Source organism: Apiospora marii, assembly GCF_038362585.1.
Source record: "Apiospora marii strain CBS 49790 chromosome Unknown utg000013l_segment0_segment0, whole genome shotgun sequence".
NCBI lineage: Eukaryota > Fungi > Ascomycota > Sordariomycetes > Amphisphaeriales > Apiosporaceae > Apiospora > Apiospora marii.
Genome location: NW_027117384.1, coordinates 2,272,038 through 2,291,412, shown reverse-complemented (window position 1 = coordinate 2,291,412; position 19,375 = coordinate 2,272,038). Strand labels below are relative to the sequence as shown.

The 19,375-nt window shown below is 57.0% G+C and overlaps 5 protein-coding genes across 5 annotated transcripts; 3 read left to right on the top strand and 2 right to left on the bottom strand.

Moving 5' to 3' along the window:
- Window positions 1-318: 318 nt before the first annotated feature.
- Window positions 319-2,883, bottom strand: PG985_015842 (uncharacterized protein; the record flags this gene model as incomplete). Its single annotated transcript, XM_066835608.1, has 3 exons — window positions 319-1,807; window positions 1,874-2,719; window positions 2,777-2,883. 3 exons carry the CDS (start codon window positions 2,881-2,883, stop codon window positions 319-321), a joined length of 2,442 nt encoding a protein of 813 aa, XP_066676811.1.
- A 4,848-nt stretch (window positions 2,884-7,731) lies between these two features.
- On the top strand, window positions 7,732-10,687 carry PG985_015841 (uncharacterized protein; the record flags this gene model as incomplete). Its single annotated transcript, XM_066835607.1, has 2 exons — window positions 7,732-7,985; window positions 8,032-10,687. 2 exons carry the CDS (start codon window positions 7,732-7,734, stop codon window positions 10,685-10,687), a joined length of 2,910 nt encoding a protein of 969 aa, XP_066676810.1.
- A 634-nt stretch (window positions 10,688-11,321) lies between these two features.
- On the bottom strand, window positions 11,322-12,196 carry PG985_015840 (uncharacterized protein; the record flags this gene model as incomplete). The annotated part of the gene is made up of 2 exons (XM_066835606.1): window positions 11,322-11,817; window positions 11,904-12,196. 2 exons carry the CDS (start codon window positions 12,194-12,196, stop codon window positions 11,322-11,324), a joined length of 789 nt encoding a protein of 262 aa, XP_066676809.1.
- A 1,845-nt stretch (window positions 12,197-14,041) lies between these two features.
- PG985_015839 (Emopamil-binding) lies at window positions 14,042-14,883 on the top strand (the record flags this gene model as incomplete). Its single annotated transcript, XM_066835605.1, has 2 exons — window positions 14,042-14,300; window positions 14,429-14,883. 2 exons carry the CDS (start codon window positions 14,042-14,044, stop codon window positions 14,881-14,883), a joined length of 714 nt encoding a protein of 237 aa, XP_066676808.1.
- Window positions 14,884-16,112: 1,229 nt separating this feature from the next.
- PG985_015838 (uncharacterized protein) lies at window positions 16,113-19,062 on the top strand (the record flags this gene model as incomplete). Its single annotated transcript, XM_066835604.1, has 3 exons — window positions 16,113-17,401; window positions 17,529-17,844; window positions 17,959-19,062. 3 exons carry the CDS (start codon window positions 16,113-16,115, stop codon window positions 19,060-19,062), a joined length of 2,709 nt encoding a protein of 902 aa, XP_066676807.1.
- Window positions 19,063-19,375: the final 313 nt, after the last annotated feature.

Below are 19,375 nucleotides of genomic sequence, written 5' to 3'. Positions count from 1 at the left end.
CATATGGGGGGTATATGTAATTCTTCTGATCAAATGAATCCCAGTCCCAAATGTCTTCATCATTTCTCCAGCCCCCCACCCTTCTCATCTCCCAGTTCCTATTTTGACTGGTATCCCGCCGGGGATACGTATGTGTGTGTGAGAATAAATGAATGAATGTCATATGCACGCCAGATGCGTCGCTCTGCTGGTATATAATGATGAGGTTGAAAATGTAAAAACCCCTCTCCCCCGTTCGCCATGATAAGAATGAAGCCAAAAACACCGAGACCAACCCTGGGTCATGTCTAAAAATCCAACTGCTCGAGTTGCATAAGATCAAGCGTAGATCTTGCCCGCGTCCACAGCGCCGACGCTGACGGCGCTAAAAGCGCAGTGGCCGACCTGCTGGGCCCCGACGGCGTCCGTGACGACGCCGTACGAGAGGGGGCAGCGCCAGGAGCGCTCGGGCTCGCCAGGCGCCGGGTGGCACTTGCTGCTGATGACGGCCGAGCAAGAACCGCCGCGCATGGCGAGCGGGTTGCCCTTTTGCATGCCGTCGGCATAGGTGGCGGCGGGCGCGCGGCGGAGGCCGAGGGCGATGACGCCCAGGATCAGGACGACGAGCAGGGCCAGCAGGATCAGCAGAGCCAGGGTAGAGAAGCCGATACCAACGATTTCGGTGCCGTTGACGCGGGCGGTGCCGGTGCTGACAATGGCGGGGAAAACGGCCTGCGAGAGCACGAAGCTCATGGCGATGAACAGGATGTAGAGGGCCCAGGAGAGGGGCCTCGGGAGCGTAAGGTAGAGCGAGGTGACCTGGTAACCAACGGGATCGGCTGTGACGCGGAGAGGCTGGGGCTCGACGGCGAAGAAAGACATCTCTTGCGAGAGCCAGTATGCCGTCAGAAGAGAGTTGGTGGTGAGATAAAGGATGGCGATGAGCAGTTGAGGGACCGAGGCGAGAATGGCCGCTTGCGCATGGGTGAGGGGGGCCGCGTCGGGGCCTCCGAGCAAGAAGGTCGTGTAGGGCGTCGCCGTGGCGAAGGGGTTGAGCTCGCCCGTGGGCTCGTGCTCGATGATCAGGGCGACGGCGGCCGCAGTGGGTGCGGTAATCATGATCCACGAGACAATGGTCAGGGTCCAGCGTTTGATGGACGGAGTGAAGAACCAGAAGTGGTCGGTGGGCGTGAAATATTTCGCCTCGTTAAAGCCCCACCGGCCCTCGTTGATGTCCTGCTTGTCCAAGAAACACGCCGAGGTTGTCGACGGGTCCGGGTTTCGCATGAAGGAGCGGATCGCATCACCCAGCGAGACCAGGGGTTCGAAATTACGCCACGTTATAACGGCGGCCATGGTTAAGATCGTGACAAGATGGAGTAATCCTACTATGCCCAGCAGCAGGCTGCTGACGCCGACCTTGCATGTCTGGGGAAGTCCTTGGCGCGCGAGGCAGCGATCGACAACCTTTTCGTCCACTGGCACACTGATCGCCACCGAAGACATGCTGTTCAACTTGAACATGTCTCCGGCCTTTCCGGTCTGGATTACTGAACTGCGGGCCGAGGACAACTTTGTTATCAATACTAGGGCGTCGGAGGTTGTGTCAAACTCCCCGCCAACTTGCTGCAGGCAGGGTATGGTCGCGAGATCGCTGAGTTTCCCAGCTCTTGCGTCGTTCTGAAGAGTAGAAATATCTGTCTGGGACAAGCCCGCTCGGTTGAATTCGGTCCCGTTCGCAAAGGGCGCGCCGGTGACAAAGTCGCTCGTGACGACAACAATATCCGACTTGAAGCCGGTAGGAGAAGTAAAAATTACGGCATTATATCTGCATAGTGTCAGTTTACTGCCAATCAACGAGCAAGCGATGGCCGCGGCGCTCGCAGAGACTCACATTATTTGAGTCGACACAGCACACAATAGCGCAACGGCTATCAGTGCTGTCCTTAAACCCGAGACGTGGAACAGGTTTCTGAGTGATGGTATGCCAATATCCAACCACTGTTTTTTGTTGTGTGCGTTTGCGAGCTCGAGTCGCGTCGGGCTCGAGAGGATCTGGAAGGCGTAGTTGCTTCCGACTAAAATGGTGATGGCGAAGACGTTGATGGCGGCGTGCAGGCCGGTGTTGATGTTCGAGGCTGTGTCGCACGATCCCGAGAAGACGACCGTCTCGTCGGATGCCCCCTTTCGCGAAATGGACAGGATCAGGCACACCACTGCTATTATCAACAGGACGAATGCCAGGATTATGTTGCATGTCGCTCCTCCCTTCCATCCAGTGAAGTACCTTCCGACGCCTCTCTGTCGATCCTCGTTCGCGTAGCCGCTTCCGTCGGTAGCCAATTTTATCCGGGGTGCCCACGGGTCTTCGAGTTCGACTTGCTGCGACATGAACCGCTCGCGCTGTGGTGTGACCGTGGCCGTCCGTTCGCCCCATCTCCTCTGATCTCGCTTCTTCGCTAGCGTCTCGGGCGTCTCGCCTCTCATATAATGCACAACGTAATCCGGGACCAGGGGCTTGCTCGACAAGCTCACCGTGTCTTCCTCTACCTTGAAGAAAGACTTGAGGTTGTTCCAGCCCGACGATGGCCGCCTGAAGTGCGACGTCAATACACTCGAAGGCGAATCCGAAGCCATGCGGCGATGAAAGGGCCACTGCATGGATTGTTTTGACGGCATCTTTCTTGGTTGCCTTTGTGCCCCGGGACCCGACGAGTCCAACCTGACTCCTTCGGAAATGCTGCCATCTTGGTTAGTATGGGTTGTCTTGATCAAGTGTGGTTCAATGCAATTGTACCTCTCCAGCGTCGCTGGCTCGACGGTTTCTGTGACGCCATCTTTATCGAATGTATTCCTGTAAGACTGGTCGCCTTTACCTCGCGAAGGGGGATTTACCGCCTCCATACCGAGGTGAGGATAAAGAGTCGACTAAACAACTACTACTAAAGACATGGAAGAGCGAATAATAATGTGAGTGGCCTTGGGAGGGACCGAATGAGCGGACGAAAGTTAAGAACGAATGGATGATTGGAAGCGAGTGAATGGTCAGACAGACCGAAACGAATGTGTAAAGGAACTGGTAAATGCGGTAAACCCGCCGGATCGTCCAAACCCACGTTGTAAAGCCAAAGGAAGATCAGACCGAAAAGACCAACAAAAACCAGAAATCATCCCAGGCAGCGGGTGCTGGGCCGTCTTGTATGGTCTAAGATATGCCTAACAAATCTGAGACGAAAGGGACCCCGTTTGGGACCATGCTGCGCAGAAGCAGGCGGTTTGGGGCTACGGCCAGCCAAAGTGGCTCCTGGGATGGCCCTGGCTGTGTGTCATGCTTAACCAGGACCCCCTACTGCTCCGAATGCTGGCCCCTGACCCGCTGCCAGGGCGGGGAGCCAATAAGAGCTTAAGTTTCAATAAGACAGAACCGTATTCCACCACTCCTCCCTTGCGTGTTGCAACACTTCTATCGCGGAGCACCCTTTGGATGAAGCAGCTTTCTCGCCAAGACGTTGCCTTGCTCATTTCAATCTCGAGGCGGAGCGCTAAACAGGACGTTGGATGCCTTTTCTTTTACTGCAGAACCTGCTGTTTTGCCTGCTGCTTTGCATGCTGCGTATTCAGTTTTGCTTGTTCGGGCAGACAGACAAAAGGGAGGAGCGGGTAATCAGAGACAACATGATGTCGGTAGTTGCAGCCACGCCACTCTGCCACTCGCTTGGTACGGCTAGCCTAGTAAATGACAATCTGCCAGCCCGTCGATGTCTCTTGTCAACCGCCTATCGCACCATAAAGGTGTAAATTCCTGGGCCATGGTGACAGCATGCGAGACCCTCGGCGCCAACTAGCCTTCTTATCTCTGCACATGGCAAAGATGATGGCTGATCACGCTGACGGGCTGTCAGAAGGGCCAACCTGAACGATAAGAGTGGTGTCATAACCGGTCTCAGTAGCGTTTGTTCATGATCGTCGAGGGAGATCGAACAGGCTGCAGGCCTTTTGGACGGCCATCACCCATGTTACATAAGGCATGAGAAACGAAATTTGGGTTGAAGAAGGGGATCATTCATGCGTGGATCGCGGCCGGTGGGCATTGGTGGGACCAAAGCGGGCTACCGGGGAGGGGGGGCCTGGGTCAGACCATTGCTCAGATTGGTTGTGCAAGAAATTGTCCGATGGCTGTTCTGGATGGAATTGGCAGATTGAGCCGATGGGCAGATTGGCTAATCAGAGGCCTGTCCGAATGCCCACTCGGGCAATTCTCGAAGGCGCGAAATGGGAGCGATTATAGGCCGAACACCGGCTCCATCATGGCTTTCGGGCTAGGCATAGGGGATAGCGAGCCAGGCCTTCCCAGATTGACTGCTGGGGGGGGGGGACGGCCGTTTCATGCGGAAAGAGGGTCCATTTACATTCCAATCGGAAGCGGGAGCTGCAAGGGTTGTCAGGTCGCCTTTCGACTTGTGTGTTCAGACGAGGGAAGGGATGGTTGGACTGATTGCCTGGGATGCGCCGGTCGGCATCGGCAACAGCCCAGAACTCAGGCCTCCGTTGGTGCGCAGAGCAGCTCCAACCGACTTTCCACACCCCATGAATTTGCCTTCTCTATCGTGATGCATCGAATGTTAAGCGCGCGAAAAATGAATATGCAGATGTGCAAATTACAGAAAAGAGAGCTAGGGCGCACAAGCCTCTATTATTAGCAGGTAGGTTGCTCTGAAGAAGGGGGCATTTTTGTTCTGTAATGCTTCCTTCGGTGCTGTCCGAAAAGAAGGAAAGAGCAACCACTCGTTTGGTTTTCATGCGTGGCTTCCTCAAATCCCAGAAAACCAGAAACCCGGAAAAGCGCAACCAGTCGAGAACCAATCCAGACTTGCCAGCCATAAAGGGGTCATAGTTGGATGGCTCTCAGCTCTCAGCTGTCACTTTCTGGGGGACGCCTTCGTATCAGAAAATACCGAGTGAGCGAGCGAGCGAGCTTCCATAGCAGCAATATTCTTTTTGGTCGAGCCGCATCTTGGCATGTTTCGGACATATTCCTTACACCCCACGCTTGGGGGTGCAGTTGGGTCCCGTACGAACACTCGAGTGCTTTTTCGACAATATGCACGCATAAACGTCACCATTTATTGACAGAGCTGCGCCTTCTCTGGTGTGATATTCCCTTCAAGCCCTCAGATTTGTGATTGGCGAGAGCAAACTATGAAGGTATAAGCCACTGTGGCCCCGGAGAGGGGGTCGATTGACCTTTCCCTGCGTACATCCTCCTCTAGGAAGGATAACAAAGCTCAGATATACCCTTGGAACAGACGAACACGTTGTTGATCATCTCAGGCCATGACGGTATGTGTTGTAGTTGAGGATACGTTCTGCTCTACCTACTGGGGTCGGTTGCATGCATCATAGAGGAGATCTTGGAGTGGTTATTGCGTTGCCTGTGCAGAACACACCCACGAGCCCACCAACCCCCAGATTCCTGACTCTCGAGCCTCGACGATCGGTACGCCAATGGGATCCAGCGGAACTCGTCACTTGGCCAGAAGGTTGAAGTCAAGCACTTCTGGCTACACGCTCTTGATGGTGCTACGTATCGTGCATGGCCATTGCGGGTCAGTCAGTCACCTCGACACCATCGCAGAATGATGCTCTTGCAGATAAGAGATAGCTACCAACCGGCCACATGCAGGATGAGCGCAGCGGTAGTAGGAATAGCGAGTCTCCTGCACTCTCTCTACCTGGTGTCGGAGGATTGAGTAGACAATGCCGCCGTTGAGAGGACCGGAAGCAAAGCGCTACTACATTGTGGTCAATTGGCGAAACACGTTGATATACATATCCCTGATGTTGTTGTCTGCGAAGGGTGCCATACATTATACGATGGGGGTCCATGAGACCTGCATCATGCTGCACGGGCTCGCTCAATACGGGATGTGTGCGCCGGGTAGAGCGAATAATCGAACCCCCTTGCCGTCAATACGAATGGTTGAGAAACGTTGCAAGAAACGAGGCTGTGACAGTTACTCTCCAATCACCAGAGGCATCTAGGTTTGTCGCTCAAAGACTAATGCAGCAAGGGCAGCTGTGTATGCAGAGTGGTAATAAATTTCTGTGTGCTGATTCGTCCAAGGCATGGAGTTGCGCTACTGCAACTCCTATTCGGCCCCATCTCCCACGCATTCCCACACAGATGGGATGGGTGGATGGGCGCAACGAAAAAAAAAGTCTGGACGAAGATTGGACTGATAATGCGCCGGGTGATGTCAATTCTCTCTCAGACGTTTCGAGATGCAGCCTCAACGACGCAGTGGTATGTACGAGACCGTCCCGCGCGCTGCACCGCCCGCCGATTCCAGTTTGCCGTGGCGGCTTTTGTCTCTGGACGAGTCTTTTCGCGCCACGCACAACGCGGAATATTCGCGATTCGACGTCGAAATTCCCAGCCCGCCCTGCCAACACACCCTGCTACTTGTGACTCCCCAAGCTCCTTATTCAATTGACCGCCAACTGAATTGCAAAAATTTTCATCGTTGCGACAAGGTCTATTGGCTGCCAACGTATTGGGAGTCACGCGGGAATGGATAGGACACCCATGACGTCGCTCCTCTTTTTTCCTCTTTTTCCCGTTGATGCTGGGTCTTCGGGATGCTCCCCTAACCTAGGCGAAGCCCAACGGCCCAGAGATGGCAGTTCGCGGGTGCGCTTAGGAACTTTATATGCTATCCAGAGTCGGGTGAGTCACAGCACACGAGCTGAGCACGAAACAAACGCGACAGTTGCGCCGCGCATGGACACGTTCAGCCTCCCGACTTCACCTGATTGGCCGGGCAGTCCCAGGGTCCTGGCTATGCAGAAAGCCGGTCCCCGCATTTGGGGGGAGCTAGCTTACTCGGGTGAGTGCAGACAGCGCTTGTCTCCCAGCCTGTCGATGTTTCGTTTCCTTCTACTGGCCCAGACGTTCAGAGCCATGAGACCGCTCCGCTGCTGGGCTGCATTGGTGCCATGCAGGCGGTCGCGGAGGCAGCCAGTCATCGCGGCCGGCGCGCTCCATATCAGCCGTCGCGCTCGTGGTTTGCTGTCCTCTTTTGGCGAATTCCTCGATCCGGACCCCCCCTAAGCATGGCAACGTGCAGTAGCTCCAGAAAATATAGTAGGACTATAGCGCTCTAGCGAGGGCTCCAATATAGCCAGAGGTGACTCATTCACCAACCAAACCTAACCCACCGCGCATTTCTGATGTAGAGGCGAGGATCCACGGTCAACCCATACCGTGGGCGCGGAAGACGGGAGGCAGGTGCCACTGAGGGCCACTGGCAGGGTCTGATGGGGACGTGGATGGCTATAACAGGCTCGAGAAGGCCTCCTTCGGGGGCCTCGATTCTTCTTTGGCATCAAGATTATAATCGAGTTCTGACTCAATCCCATTGTCTTTCTTTCAGCTGGGAAGCTTCTACTGCAGGTCCTACGCATGCGCATGAACTGCGAATACCCTCACATAAGCTCTCCCCGCCGAATACGTCGGGGCTCTTGGGGGATTTGGAAATAATATCGTCAGTCGGAAGCTAGAAGTCGTGTATTATCTTATCTTTACCTGTTGGCACTTGTTGTCTTCTTATCTTACCTATCATCGAGTATTATACTCGATCTCTCTACCCATCCCACATCTCACCCAGTATTTAGTGTGTACGTGATAGTCAAGGTGGCTCTCACGTCAGATATAGTACCAGCAAATACCCGCCACTACGACATGCGACTGTTATGGCGACCACTCCACAAGCATTCTACTGCCTGTGGCAACAGGAGGGGATCCGCGAGAAGCTCTTCGAACTTCTATCCAAGGAGGACATCTGCCATGTGCGCCTGGCCAACTCGGCATGCTGCAACCTCGTTACGAAGCGGCTATTCCTACGAACCAACCTGACCTTCTCGGCCAGCACCTTTACGCGGCAGTCCCGTATCCAGGCCCTGTCCCGCATCGGCCACCACATTGAGCACCTGACCTTCTACTTCCCGCACTCAGATGCCACCTTCCTCCCTCCCCCTCATCCACCCGGAAAGCGGGCAGGAGATCAGCTTCTTATACACGCCTCACACCTCGATGGCGTCGGTGCTGTCGCGGCCCAAGTTCGCCAACACGGGACTTGGCGAGATCCTCACGCAGCAGTACCCGCCCCTGTTCCACGCGGCCTCCAACGTGCCCTCCTTTATCAACGCCATGAAGCACGTGCCCAACATGCGCCATCTGACCATCAAGACGCCCGGCCAGAACGCCAAGGAGCGCTACCGCCGCGACATTGTCGACTACGCCCTCATCAGCCTGCGCATCTCGCTGGAGCGGGCGCCGCTCCTGAAGCTGGCCAAGCTGTCCCTGTCGGCGGTGCACCCGTCCGCCTTCAACTACCTGCGCCACGTGCCGGGCTTCGGCTGCACCCCCTCGGCGGGCCGCCGGTGGCAGCAGATCCGCAAGCTGCAGATCTCGGTGGAGTCGTGGGACTTTTACGGGCCGTCGCCGGGGCTGGACCACCTCAAGATGCTGGACGACTACATCCGCAACTTCGCCGACAGCGTCGAGAAGTTCAGCTTCACCTGGCTGGGCCGCAAGGGGCCCTGCCCCGTCTCGCTGGCGGCGGACCCGCTGTTCGCGCCGCCCCGCAGCTCCCAGAAGCTCTTCAACGAGGTCACGTCGCCCATGAGCCCGCTGCCGCCGCCGCCCGCGCGCCGGCCCATCCGCTTCCGCCGCCTGCGCTACCTCTCGGTCCGCAACGCCACCATGAACGCGCCCCAGGTCGCCGAGCTCGTGGCCAGCCACCAGCGCTGCGTCCGCGAGTTCGACTTCGACAACGTCGTGCTCATCAACGGCGGCAGCTGGGACGACGCCCTCGCGCCCCTCATGGACCACGCCTCCCGCAGCGACCACTGGGTCCGCCAGTCCACCGGCTCCATCACCGATGTCGCCCCTGGCGGCTTCCCTGCCAATACCATGATGCCGCCTTCGTCCCCCGAGGCCGCGGCCACGCCCGGCCTCCAGGAGGAGTTCAGCGCGCAGTCGGCGGCGGTGGCGGCCGTGTCCGAGGAGCTGTTCAATATCGACTTGAACGGCGGCGCGGACGAGGACGAAGACCTGGGCGCCGAGTACGCCCAGCGATGGGTCAATGGCGAGTTTGACGATTCCGAGTCGGGAGGCGCAGCGCTCAACCCAGACCTCGACTCGGATCTCGAAGCTGCCAGACAGGCCAGCTTGCTGCCGGCGACCAAGCTTAAGAAGCGTCGCGTCACCAAGCGCCGCAAGAGAAGAAAGCAGCACAACCCCGACGGCGGCAACACCACCACCACCGAGCAAGAGGACTGCTACCAAGCGCAACCTCAGCCCCAGCCCCAGCCCCAGTCGAACCACTCTTCTCCTTTCCGCTTCCACCGCCGACAGCAGAAGTCGGAGGACAGCATCCGCGAAGAACAGTGGCCACAACAACAACAACAACAACAACAGCCACGACAGGCATCGCCGCCCATGCCGGAGCCTATCGGCCTCCGTTCGCCCATGACGCCGCCGCCCAAGCTGGCGCAGTACGTGCGCTCGCCGCTGTTTGGCGAACTGGACCGCACCCCGTCGCGCACCCCATCGCGTGCCAGCAGCAACCGCAGCGGCGGCCCCAGCAGCAGCAGCACCCCACGGCGCCTCTTCGGCGAGGTGCTCGACCGCAGCCCCAGCACGCCGCCCTCCCTCATTTCTCCCTCCTCCTCCCGCCCACCCATGTCTCGTCGCGGCCTGAGCAGCCGAGGCGGCGGCGGCGGCGCCAGCGTGACGTCGCCCTCGGCCTCTCTCCTCTTCGGCGAGATCACGGCGGTGCCCGAGCTGAGCCGGTCGCCCATCGACGATTCGGCGTCGGCCACGTCGGACGACTACTTCCGGCCCGTGACGCCCGTGACCTACTACGGCGGCAACGGCAACAACACCAACAACAGCGGCTACTACGGCTACGACCCCAACGAGCGCGGCAGCAACACCGGCACCGGCAGCTTCGTGCGCACGCGGGAGCTGTCGTCGCTGCTCAACAGCTGCCACCACCACTACGAGCACCTGCGCGAAGAGCTGGCCGCCGCCGACCCTCATCATCAACATTACAACAGCGACCACGACAGCAACAGCGGCAGCAGCAGCGCGGACGACAAGATCACCATCTCGGCCCCGATCCTCGACACGAAGCCCTCGATGCCGGCGCTGCTCCTGCAGCCGACCGTCTACAACCCCATGTGCGGCGGCGGCGGCGCCGCCGCGCTGGCAGCCGAGCCCTGCTCCGAGATCACCGCGGTGCAGCGCGACATCGAGGCCGAGGAGGCGCAGCGCCGTATCGCCGAGGACCCGGCGCTGCGGTCGTCGATGCTGCGCAAGGCCAAGGCGACGGTGCTGAGCAAGCTGTCGGAGCACTTTCCTCGCAGCGAGGCGCATACCACTACCAACAACAACAACTATAACAACAATTTTATGAATACCAACAACAGCAACAACAACAACGGCGGTGGCAGAACTAATACTCCTCTGGGAAGGAAACTGTCCCGCAAGGACAGCATGGCGGGCGCAGCAGCGGCCATGCGGTTCCGATTCGGCGGCGGCGCGCGGAACAACAGCAACAATCTCAACAGCAGCAACAACAACGCGTCGGTCGTCAGTACGTTAACGAGTATGGATGTGCCCATCTTGTTTAGCCGGGCTTGATTTGATTTGATTTTTCAATCTGATTTTTCTATACCCCGGACACCCTGTACATACATACACATACCCATTCACGGGGACACGAGCGAGGCGATCTGATGGATGGGATGGGATGGACGGTACGGAAAACGAATGTTTTTATATTATGACGGACGGATGGGGGACGGTGCATTCACTTTTTCTGATTTTCTTGTTCTTCTTATTCTTCTTCTACTACTCTATTTTCACAACCTCCTTTTTACGATACCATGAACGAACAACCACCACTACCACCACCAAAAGACCGGGATTCCTTTTAAGCGACGGGACGGAAACGGAAACACGGACGGACACGGGACATGATGATACACACACATATGATACGATATACGCACAGCTTCATGGCTTGGGAAGGAAGGGTTTTACGTCGCTTACGAATCTTTGTACACTTATGATTACATGAAATGAACTTTCACACACATTCGCTCTCTCCTTTGTCGATACAAATACATATTACCACGATCAAATCTACTTACAGTCTTTTACGAATTTGATGTGCTTATTTGTGACGACTACTGGCTATTGTGCATTCAACTACGAAACTTTCTCTATTTTATCCTTGCATCTTACCTATCATTTAACTCGTTTGCCTTTTCACTCAACGAACAGCCATAATATCCCTCGCCCCCTTCACTATCTCCCGGATCAGCTCCTCAATCTGCCTCTCGACGTTGACCCGAAGCACAATCTCCTCGTCCAGACTAGGTACTGACTTGCTTGCCGCTGCCGCCGCCGCGATCTGATCAAACGACGCGAAACCCGTCATGGTCCTGGGATCCAGCGGCTTAAGCACCGGCAGGTCATCCTCTTCTTCTTCTTCTTCCTCGTCATCGCGATACAGAGGCACAAACACCACCCCAACCCCATACTCCCCAACCGACCCCCGAATCGCCGCCCTATGCCACGCCTCGAGCGGCGGATGCGTCAGAACCAGCAAAGCCGGATTGTCTCGCCGCTCCCGCGCCGCGGCGTCGGGCTCCGCGAGGACGGAACGGTTCGTGTACTGCGTCGCTGCCGTCGATGCCGCACTCCGGGCGGCCGAGGAACCAATCGACGAGGACGCGTCCGAGACCGAAGCCCCCGAGCCGCGACGACTACTGACAGCCGAAGACGACGAACTACTGTGGCCGCCGCCGAACCCGGAGAACCCCTCGTTGGCTGGCCGCGACTCCTCGGGAACAAGAGGCCCGTCCGCGTCATCTTGGACAGCCACATGCGCTTGTAGCGCTGCTCATTCGGTCCACTGCTACCAGCGCCCAGACCCGCGGCCTTGGCCGACGACTCGTGCAGGCTGTCGCCCTGATACAGGGGACACGCCAGGGTCTGGGCGACGGTGGTGGCGATCTGGACCTTGCCGGCGACGGCGGTGGAGCCCATGAGGAGGACGATGTACTTGGCGGGCCGCCTATGGGAAGAAGAAGAGTGTGAGGAAGGGTCCGTCGGGTCCGGCTTATCGGGGAGGCGGTGGATCATGGTTTGGGGGGTTGCGGGACGTGGGGGGATCCATGATTGGTGATCGGCCATGCTGCTGCTCCTTCTAGAGTATAGCAGTTTGGACTCGCTAAGATGTCTTACAGCAAAAGCTGGGCGTTTTTCAAGCTTTAGAAGGAAGGTGGTATACTCTTCAGGGGAGGCTCATTCCGGTGGCACTTGTTTGTAAAATAGCACATACAACTGGCAATCTTGATCGGGCTTCCAAAGGTGCGTAGGAGATCCAGTCGGATCGGCTTTTGAGTATGTCTCCGAAAGGCCGGTTCATCAGCCATGGCCAATAACATCACCGCCTTGCTATGGCTTGATTGGGCGCATTCATCGCTCAACTTAGTTCAGCTTCAAGCATATAGCGCCGTGCCCCTTGATATTGTTATCGCGGCTGTTCATTCAAGGTAGGGCTACATATTAGCGCTTTCACCTGTGATGGCGCTTTTAATACCTATCTGTAATCGGAGGCCTACCTTAAGTAGTGAGCAGTGGTAGTTTCGCCCGGGAATTTCAGCAATGCGATGGGCCTCTTTTTGATTCGAGACGCTCCTTGGTCGTTCTTGAGTCATTCAATTACCATTTCGTTACCTTGTTCATTTCGCTTGCATATGTCGCTAAAATCTCACCAACGTCGCGGTAAAATTGTGCCTCAGTTGAACCTACCTGGCATTCTTTCCCCTATTGGCAACCGCTTGCAGTATATGTAGGCGTCTTGACGAAGTCGTATGCATTTTGAGAGGGTAATATATTTCCTAATTGATAGCAGGTTAGACAATTAAGAGTAGGATCTAACGCCGCCAGAGCATGTTGTTGAGCCGTTGAGTTATGCTATCGCTACATGTAAGTCCAAGTAGGTAGACAAAAAGATGCGTAATGAAGAGACTGTTCTTGGCGGGAAATAGCAATTGCCCAATTAGGCTCCCCCGGGACTTCGGATGCATTGTCCCCTGGAAAACGCCCCTGTGTGGGCTTCCAGTACCTAGATACGCCGCGGCCGAATTTCTCAGTACAGACAAAAGCTAGCTGACGAGGACCTCCAGTGGGCCATTGCTGAACCACCCTGCAGCGATGCTGTGGGATCTTCTGGTGATCGAAGCAGCAATTGGCTAGCTCGGCGAGTCGACCACATGGCCGCCGCGAAGGGGAGCAAAAAGAAGGGAAGGTCCATTGTAAAGACATCGTCGGAAGGCCATGACGACTTAGTGAATATGGGGCGTGACCTTGGGACCTTGGGATCTTGGGGTAAGGTTTTCTGGGGTAAAGCTCTTTCCAAGTTCCAGCTGTCAGTCTAGTGCAATCCGGGAGCTTCAAGCCCACTAAATGATTCAACAATTGAAAGTAAGTACATGCTGAGTTGTTGCTTTCTTTCGAAAAGTAAAAGGCCCACAAAATCTCGGCTACACAAGTAAATAAGGAATCCATTGCAATTTGCCCCGACTGCCTTGGCTACATAGGTATACTCCTTTTCCCTTGGCAACAACGTGTCTTTCCAGAAGAATACGAATACGACTCATTTCCAGATTATTCTGCTGCTGGGCCGTGAGCTGATCCGGAAACCGCGTACCCGACACCCACTTTACAAATCCCTAGGCTGCTCGGGTAGTGCTTGGCAGAAACTCACTAACAGCTGAACTATATCTACAAGTACGACTTCGACACCACGTCCCTTGTGTCGTCATTCGTTCGGTATCCTCCTCCCATATTTGACTGGCAGCTCGGCCCCAAGTCCGAAACTTCTTCACTTTTTGTTTTGTTCTTTGCATACCGTGGTCACTCATCAATTTCACTTTTCAATAATACCTACTTTCCAATTGAGCTGTTGCCGTCGTCGCCAACATGACTGCCGATACTGTGATCCCGGGGGCCGACGCCCTGCCGGACCACCCGTTCTACCCTCTTGGTGTTGCGCTCCCCGGCTACATTGCCAACGAGATGTCCACGCTGCGAATCCTCGCCATCTTTGCTGCCACCTGTACTGCCGTCGGACTGCCGACTTTGTTGGCTATCAATCGCACGCGGCCCGACCTCAGGAAGCGTGAAGTGTCCACAGCCATGTGGTTTGTGCTCTGCGGCTGCATCCATCTGATCCTCGAAGGTATGTTTCTTCTTCTTTTTCCCTCCCCCCCCCCCCTCTTTTACCTCAACCCATGAATATAGATAAAACACCAGAGGCTTTGTTCCTGCCTCCTGCTTTCCACAATGACTGACCCGCAATGCGAACAGGCTACTTCGCCTTCAACGCCGTGGCAACCAGCCGCCACATCCTGGCGCAGATGTGGAAGGAGTACTCGCTGTCGGACTCGCGGTACCTGACGCGCGACGCCTTCGTCGTGAGCATGGAGACGGTGACGGCGGTGTGCTGGGGCCCGCTGTCGTTCCTGTGCGCCTGGTGCATCGTGGCCGACCACCCGGCCCGCCACGTGCTGCAGGCCGTCATCAGCCTGGGCCAGATCTACGGCGACGTGCTCTACTACGGGACCTGCACTCTCGAGTACGTCGTGCGCGCCCTCGAGTTCTCCCGCCCCGAGCCCTACTACTTTTACGGCTACTACGTCTTCCTCAACGCCATCTGGATCGTCATCCCCTCGATGCTGCTCTGGTCCAGCTGCAAGAAGACGACCCGGGCGTTTGCGCGGGTGCAGCAGCTCGAGGCTACCAAGAACGGCAAGGCTCACTAAGGGGTTTTCCTCGGTTCGCGGAACAGAGCGCGAGGTATGGAGGTGGCGGAGGGCAAACTCCTATTGGTGCCCATTTTCGCTCGGATTCGGATGGCGATACCTCGCGGGATAGCAGAGCGTATACAGTACGGTAGCAGTCCATGAACCAGACATGGACCCGCGACTGAGCATACAGTTCAAAAGACATCAGATCAAGATTTTGACATTGAAGTATTGGAATGCGCTCTGTGAACTCATACCCTTGATGATGACTTTCATTGGATGTTGAAAGAGTGACTTGAGACTGAAGGGGTTGTGTGTCACTCAGCCTCACCACCCATTTGCAACTGGCAACATGGCACCACGATAACGCCACGATGATCGAGTGACGAGCAGGCTAGAGGACTCGGTAAGGAAGATGACTGCATGGCCATGCCAATCGATCAAGCCCAGCCCCCCCTCTTATTACCAAGCAGAATTAACGGTGCCAGCCTGCTTGCTGACATTTCTTTTCGGTGTGCCAAATGAATAGTAATCGTTACAACCCATAGGCAGGGAATGGGAATGGCGGGGGAGGAATCAGCAGTAAGATCTGCGGGGAGTTTAGCGCCGGTTACAGTGCCACGACATCCCTGCGTGCCCAGCACCAACAGCAGCTGCTTACACTTCGGCTCTTAACTCCTCCCCTTTCTTCTTCCTCCTAGAGGTCAAGAAAGTGTGTTGACAGCAGGGTTATACTGCATCCTCATAATTTATCAGGAGGTCGGCCCAGCCCGCCACTGCTGACATGCATCACAACTTCTGCCTGAGCTCACGCGGAAGGAGTCATATATAGCTCATCTGATTGGGCCACGGGGTGCAACGGCATAACCGCCCATACCAATGTTTGCGGCTGAACCGCCAGCGGTTGGTGTCGCGTTGCCAGACGGGGGCCTGGCTCCTCGAAATGCAGGAGGCGTAAGCGAGGACGACAAATAGAGAACTCGTCTTCTACTGGAAAATGGTAGGATGCAGTAGGATAAGCTGCTTGCCTGCCTGCCTACCTGGTGATGTGTAGATATAGACCTCTGCCTATAAGTATGGCCGTGAAGGACCAGCCGGGACATTCTCTTAGAGAACCAGCGCTTGCTCGCCACAAAGTCTTTGTCTGGGTTTCGTTCCCTGCCATTGACTTCCACAGCACATTTCCTAGGCATATGTAAGCACATAGTAGTAGTAAACGTACCAATCAAAACCCACCCACCATCACCATGGACGTCTTCGGCGACAAACCGCCCGCCCTCCCGGACGCGCCCGGCCCCAAGAAGAGGACCAAGAAGACGCCGCAGGAGCTCATCGCGGCCTTCTGGGGCCGCTTCCACTCCAAGCACCCAGGCAAGGTGACGTCCATCTTCCCGCGCCGGCTCTACAGCAACGTGCTACCGCCCGCCAACCCGCGCGGCGTTCACTCGGCCCGTAACGCCGCCGAGAGCTACGAGGCCGCCGCCCGCGAATGCCGTCAAAAGGTCGCCCGCATCGTGCGCGAGTGCCGCCGCACCAACGAGAAGTACACCGACGCCGACTACGACATCGAGCGCGACGAGAAGGACAACTGTCTCAACGGCCTCGTGCGCGACGGCGGCGGCGATATCGAGGCCAGTGGTGGTGATAATGCCCCTCCTCCCGTCAGCGCCTGGGACGTCAAGCAGAGCTTGACCACGCTGGCGCAGAGCCAGATGCTGGGGACCAACGGGACCGTACCCGTCGACGTCAACGCCCTGAACCGCTTCGTCGGCTCCGACGGCCCCGCCTGGGGTTCAGGGGGCGGCGTCTCAAGCGGCGAGTACTACAGCCCCGGGTCGGTGCACCGGGTGGACTGGATCTTCGAGTCGCCGCAGTTCACGGTGAACGGGTACTCGAGCTCGGACATCAAGCAAGGGGCCAACGGGGACTGCTGGTGGCTGGCGGCCGTGGCCACGATCGCGCACCGGCGGGACCTGATGGAGCGCGTCTGCGTCGCGCGCGACGACGAGTGCGGCGTCTACGGCTTCGTCTTCCAGCGCGACGGCGAGTGGGTCTCGGTCGTCGTCGACGACAACCTGTACCTGAGCGCGACCGACTTCGACCACTACGGCGACGTCTACGACAGCACCGGCCGCAAGGCGCGGCAGTACCGCAAGCGCAACCAGACGGGCTCCGAGGCCCTGTACTTCGCGCGCTGCGAGGACCCCAACGAGACCTGGCTGCCGCTGCTCGAGAAGGCCTACGCCAAGACCCACGGCGACTACGAGGCCATCTCGGGCGGCTGGCCCGGCGAGGCTGTCGAGGACATGACGGGTGGGGTTTCGACTACTGTCGCCAGCAACCGCGTCCTCAGCAAGGAGAAGCTCTGGAAGGAGCTCGAGAACCCCAATAAGGAGTTCGTCTTCGCTCTCGCTGCCATGGGTACCGGTTGGGACTGGCAGAAGAGCGGGTTGGCGCTTGGTCATGCCTACTCCATCCTGCAGTGCCGGAAGGAGAGTGACGAGGATGGCAATACCTTTAGGCTCGTGCAGATTCGGTAAGTGCAGCCAGGCAGTCCCTGATTCGCTCATTCAGTAGTCGATCGACGAAAGGCTATATTCACCTTTCAGATCAGAAACTCAAGATTGCCTAATGAACATTCTCAACTAATCCCGTAATGACAGAAACCCCTGGGGCGAGCGGTCCTGGAGCGGCGTGGGCGAGTGGAACGGCCCCTGGTCCGACGGCTCCAAGGAGTGGACCCCCTACTGGCTCCAGAAGCTCGGCCACACCTTCGGCGACGACGGCGTCTTCTGGATGAAGTACGAGGACATGCTCGAGACCTTCATGCTTATCCACCGCACCCGCCTCTTCGACGAGAAGTGGACCGTCGTCCAGCAGTGGACGAGCGCCAACGTCTCGTGGATCACGGGCTACTTGCAGACCAAGTTCGAGATCACGGTGGCCAAGGACGGGGTCGTCGTCATTGTGCTGACTCAGGTACGCTTTTTACCCTTTACTTTCCTTCTTCTTGAGTTATACTTCCCCAGCTGCGCTGCAATCTGCTGTACGCAGCCGTCCTTGATGCCGAACCCATACTGACCGCCCGCCCAGCTCGACGACCGCTACTTCAAAGGCTTCGAAGGCGAGTACTACTTCGAACTCCACTTCCTGCTGCAGGAAGTCGGCGCCGCGGCCGGCGAGCACCTCTGCCGGGTGCGCCCCGTGCACAAGTGGGAGAACCGGTCGGTCTCGTGCGAGGTGGAGCTCGAGGCCGGCAAGCGGTACGAGGTCCTGCCCAAGATCACGGCGACGCGCAACACCGATAATAGCTCTCGGGGCAAGCCGCCCCAGGACATCGTGCGCGAGTACGCCGAGAAGAACCCGCAGAAGCTGAGGCAGGTCGGCATGTCGTACGACCTCGCGCACGCCAAGGGCGGGGTGCCGGACGAGGACGAGCTGCTAGAGCAGAAGAGGGCGGAGCGCAGAAAGAAGAAGGAGGACAAGAAGCGCAGGCAGAAGAAGAAGCAGCGCAAGGCCATTACCAAGGCCGCCAAGGCTATGGAGAAGGCGGCTGATGCTATGAAGGAGGTCGTCAAGGGCGACGAGGCGGAGAAGAAGGCGGAAGCAGGAGGAGGAGCCGCCACTGCAGGCGGGACCTCCGCGGCTACCAAAGACGCGGCAGACAAAGAAAAGGCCGTCGCTGCTGCACCGGCAGGCCAGAAGCCGGAAGCGCCCGGCGCACCCAAACCTGTCGAGGCAAGCACAAGCACTGGAGGTGTCAAGGATGCGCCCCCGCCGCCTGTAGAGGAAGAGAAGAAAGCCGACACCGACGAAGCATCCAAAGACGAGGGATCGAAGAAGGAGTTAGAAGAGAAAACCGAGAAGAGCGAGGCGGAGGAGAAGGCAGGAGAAGGCGAAGCCACCACCGAAACAGCAGAAGAGAAGGACGATGCAGCAGTCGACGATAAAGAGGAAGAAGATAAGGATGATGCCAGTGACAGCGACAGCGATAAAGACGACGACAAAGATAGCGACGAAGATGATGACGCCGATGACGAAGGCGCCATCACGTCCCCCTGGAACGCCGTCGCCGTGGTGGGGCTGCGCGTCTACGCCCAGGATGCGCAGGTGACGGTCGAGCTGGTCAAAGTCAACGGCGGCGACGAGCTCACGACGCTGACCGTCGATGGGAAGCCTGCGGGGGCCACGATGTGAAACTGGGGTGCTTGTAGGAAAGGAAAGCGAACGAAAGGGGGCTTGCTTGCTTTTGGAAGGATAATGGTGGGTGATTATTTCCACGACGATTGATATTTATACGGGAAAGGGGCTGGGAATAGGATGCACTGCTTTAGCACAATGGATTTGGATATCGAAGACAAGTAATCTAAATAAGAAAATATCTTCGTGATGTGCACTATGTCTACATACATACATCTCCAGTTCGTAGCTCCTTCCCCATTTTCAAGGTCGTCAGTCACCACTACCCTCGCCCCTCTCAATACACGAATGATACCAGACTAAATATGTA